The sequence below is a fragment of the Ursus maritimus genome, unplaced genomic scaffold (assembly GCF_017311325.1).
Source record: "Ursus maritimus isolate PB19 unplaced genomic scaffold, ASM1731132v1 scaffold_9, whole genome shotgun sequence".
In the NCBI taxonomy this organism is placed as follows: Eukaryota; Metazoa; Chordata; class Mammalia; order Carnivora; family Ursidae; genus Ursus; species Ursus maritimus.
Genome location: NW_024427107.1, coordinates 41683029 through 41685729, shown reverse-complemented (window position 1 = coordinate 41685729; position 2701 = coordinate 41683029). Strand labels below are relative to the sequence as shown.

The following is a 2701-nucleotide window of genomic DNA, read 5'->3' as shown; positions in this document are numbered from 1 at the left end:
AAAGCGGCCCCTCTCCCCTACACCTCTTGGCCTCACCACCCGCCTCTCCTCCCACCCTCCGCTCCCCTCCTCTCCTCTCCCCTCCCCTCCTCCCCTCCCCTCCTCCCCTCCCGGCGAGGGGCGGGAGGGGGCGTGGCAGGGCCGGAGTTGGTGTGGCTGGGACCCGGCTCCTTGCACTCGGAGTCCGCGCGAGGAGCCGGGCCCCGGCCGCTGTCCAGCCGTTCCGTGCCCCTCGCGCCCTGCGCCGCCGCCTCTCTGGGAGACGCTACCACTCTCTCGCCATGGATACTCCTAGAGTCCTGCTGTCGGCCGTCTTCCTCATCAGTTTCCTGTGGGATTTGCCCGGTTTCCAGCAGGCTTCCATCTCATCCTCCTCGTCGTCCGCGGAGCTGGGCTCCGCCAAGGGAATGCGAAGCCGCAAGGAAGGCAAGATACCGCGGTCGCCACGAGACAGTACCACGGCCCGGGCGCCCCTGGAGCGCCACGAGCCACAACCGCGGCCACAGGATGAGCCCCGGCGGCGGCCGCTGCAGCACCTCCAAGCGCAGGAGCCTCCTGGCAGGGGCCCGCGCGTGGTGCCCCACGAGTACATGCTGTCAATCTACAGGACTTACTCCATCGCCGAGAAGCTGGGCATCAATGCTAGCTTTTTCCAGTCTTCCAAGTCGGCTAATACGATCACTAGCTTTGTAGACAGGGGACTAGGTAAGTGGCCAAGAAGATGCCCCGCTCCTCTCCCTGGAGCTCCGCAGCCACGGCCCTGCTCCGGCTCGGGCAGGAGGCTACATTTGTGAATTCCCTTCCCGCTCTGGACGCCTCCCCCTTTCTTTTCTTAAATTGTTTTTCTCAAGTCCAATAAGTTTCTGAATGCGGCTGCAGATTTTATTCCAGTGTGCAATCCTCCCTTCGTCGCTTCCTTCTTTCCCTTCCTTCCTCCCTTCCTTCCTTCCTTCTTTCTCTTGTCTTTTGCAGAAAGCAGCGTGGTGGCCGCTCGTCTGGTGGCTGGTGGAGGAAGCGTGGAGGACGGGAGGTGGCAGGCAAATGACTGGGTCTGGAGAGGGGCCGCGGCGGGAACTGACGGCACACTTGCCACAGGGTCTCGGGTTGTGCGAGGTGCGCCGTACAAGGCCTGAGTGGCAGTGGCCGACCGGGGTGGGGGGGGGCGGCATGGGGCATGAGTGAGCGTTGGGAAACCCCGAGCACCTATCGGCTCGGCAGATGCAAGTCCCGCGGTCGGAGGAACAAGTCAGCGAAAGGCGTCTGGCAATACCCTGACGCAGCCGCTGCACGGCTTCTCAGCCCTTCCCTGCGCTGGATGTGGGCATCAACCTCCCGGCAGGAGCCCGCGCCCTCGGGCGCCTTTTGCTCCAGCAGCGCGCTCACGGCCGCTCGGAGGCGGCAACCGAGCAGTTTCTGCTAAGGCAGCGGCAGCAACTGGCAGGGCGGGGCAGGGGCAGGGCAGCTAAGTTTAGGGGTTTGTTGGTACTTAATCCATATGGATACGTGGATATGCTCATCCACCTTTCCCAGACAGGCATCGGTCCTCTGAGCTTCTCCCAGGGGCCCTGTCCCCGGTGCCCTCTGAGGGCGTGGGTGCAAGAGTGGGTGCCTTCGGAAACCCGTGCACCCGCTCCTTGCCACCCGCGTTGGTCCGCGTGGTGAGTGCCTTCGAGAGAACCTCGCTCTCCCCTTGGTCCCAGAAACTGAAGAGGGATCCACCGGCGCCAGGAACTCAGCTCCTAAAGAGGGGAGACAATAACCTGGAAGGAGACAGGAAAGGACGGGCGAGAAAAAAAAAAGGGAAAGGGAAGGAAGGGGATGAGAAAAAAGGAAGGAGGAGATTTTTAAAAAAGATTAAGGCTGCTATCCACCATCCTACCCAGACTTAGATTCGAGGCTGGCTTTGACCAGTTCTCCTCCCACTTCCAGGTCAGAGAAAGTGGGGTCGCTCAGGAACCCGCGAGCGCCAGGGTTCAGGCGAACAGGGCTGCTCCCCGCCTGCCTACTCAACACGCTCGTCCTCGGAGCTTTTCAGAGGAGGCTAACGGCTCCCAAGCCCCGGGCTCTTCCCGGGCTTCAGATCCCAGCCTCCACCCTTGTAGCCACCTTCCTTGCGGGCCAGGGCTCCTGCCCACGCTCGGTTCGCGGCTGCAGCCGAGGTCAGCGAGGTTCATGAGCTGCTGAAAGGTCCGGGCGGCAAATTAACGCCTGCTATTTTATGGTGATTTTAGGACTACTAAAGTCACCTTTGCAGATACACATGCCTTCTTCGTAGCGCTGCAACTCCATCCCCAACCTCCGTGCTGCCACTGAAGCTCGCCCCCGCCCCAGTCTTTGAACCCTGCCTCGATTGTCTTCCTCCCTCCAAATCCTGTTTACCGTCCACCTTCTCTACTCTCCTAGTCAAATACTACCCTACACATCCCTAGTGGAGACACTAAGGAAGCTCAGAGAAAATTGCTCAAGAGGCCTTCGCCCAGGGGAAGAAATCCCGAGGCCCAGGCTGGCGGGCGGTTGGGCGCAAGTTTTCTTTTCCCCAAAGGAAGTGGCAAGAATCTCTGCCCCTCCCCCAAGCAGGCACCCCTAACTCGTAAGCTTCGCCCTGCGAGTTTGGCACGGGACCAAGAGACTCTGCAGGCTGTTCGGAGGTGTCTACCGAAGCGTGGGGCGTGCAGGCAGGAGTGGGAGGTCTGGGGGGGGG

At 61.5% G+C, this 2701-nt stretch overlaps 1 protein-coding gene across 1 annotated transcript in view; it reads left to right on the top strand.

Annotated features, from left to right (window-relative positions):
- The first annotated feature begins 246 nt into the window (after positions 1 to 246).
- The window catches only part of GDF6 (growth differentiation factor 6), a 16498-nt gene continuing 14043 nt past the window's right edge, over positions 247 to 2701 (top strand). Inside the window, exon 1 of the mRNA XM_040626175.1 lies at positions 247 to 705. Coding sequence (XP_040482109.1) covers positions 282 to 705 — 424 coding nt within the window. The 5' untranslated portion in view covers positions 247 to 281. The remainder of the gene's footprint in view (positions 706 to 2701) is intronic.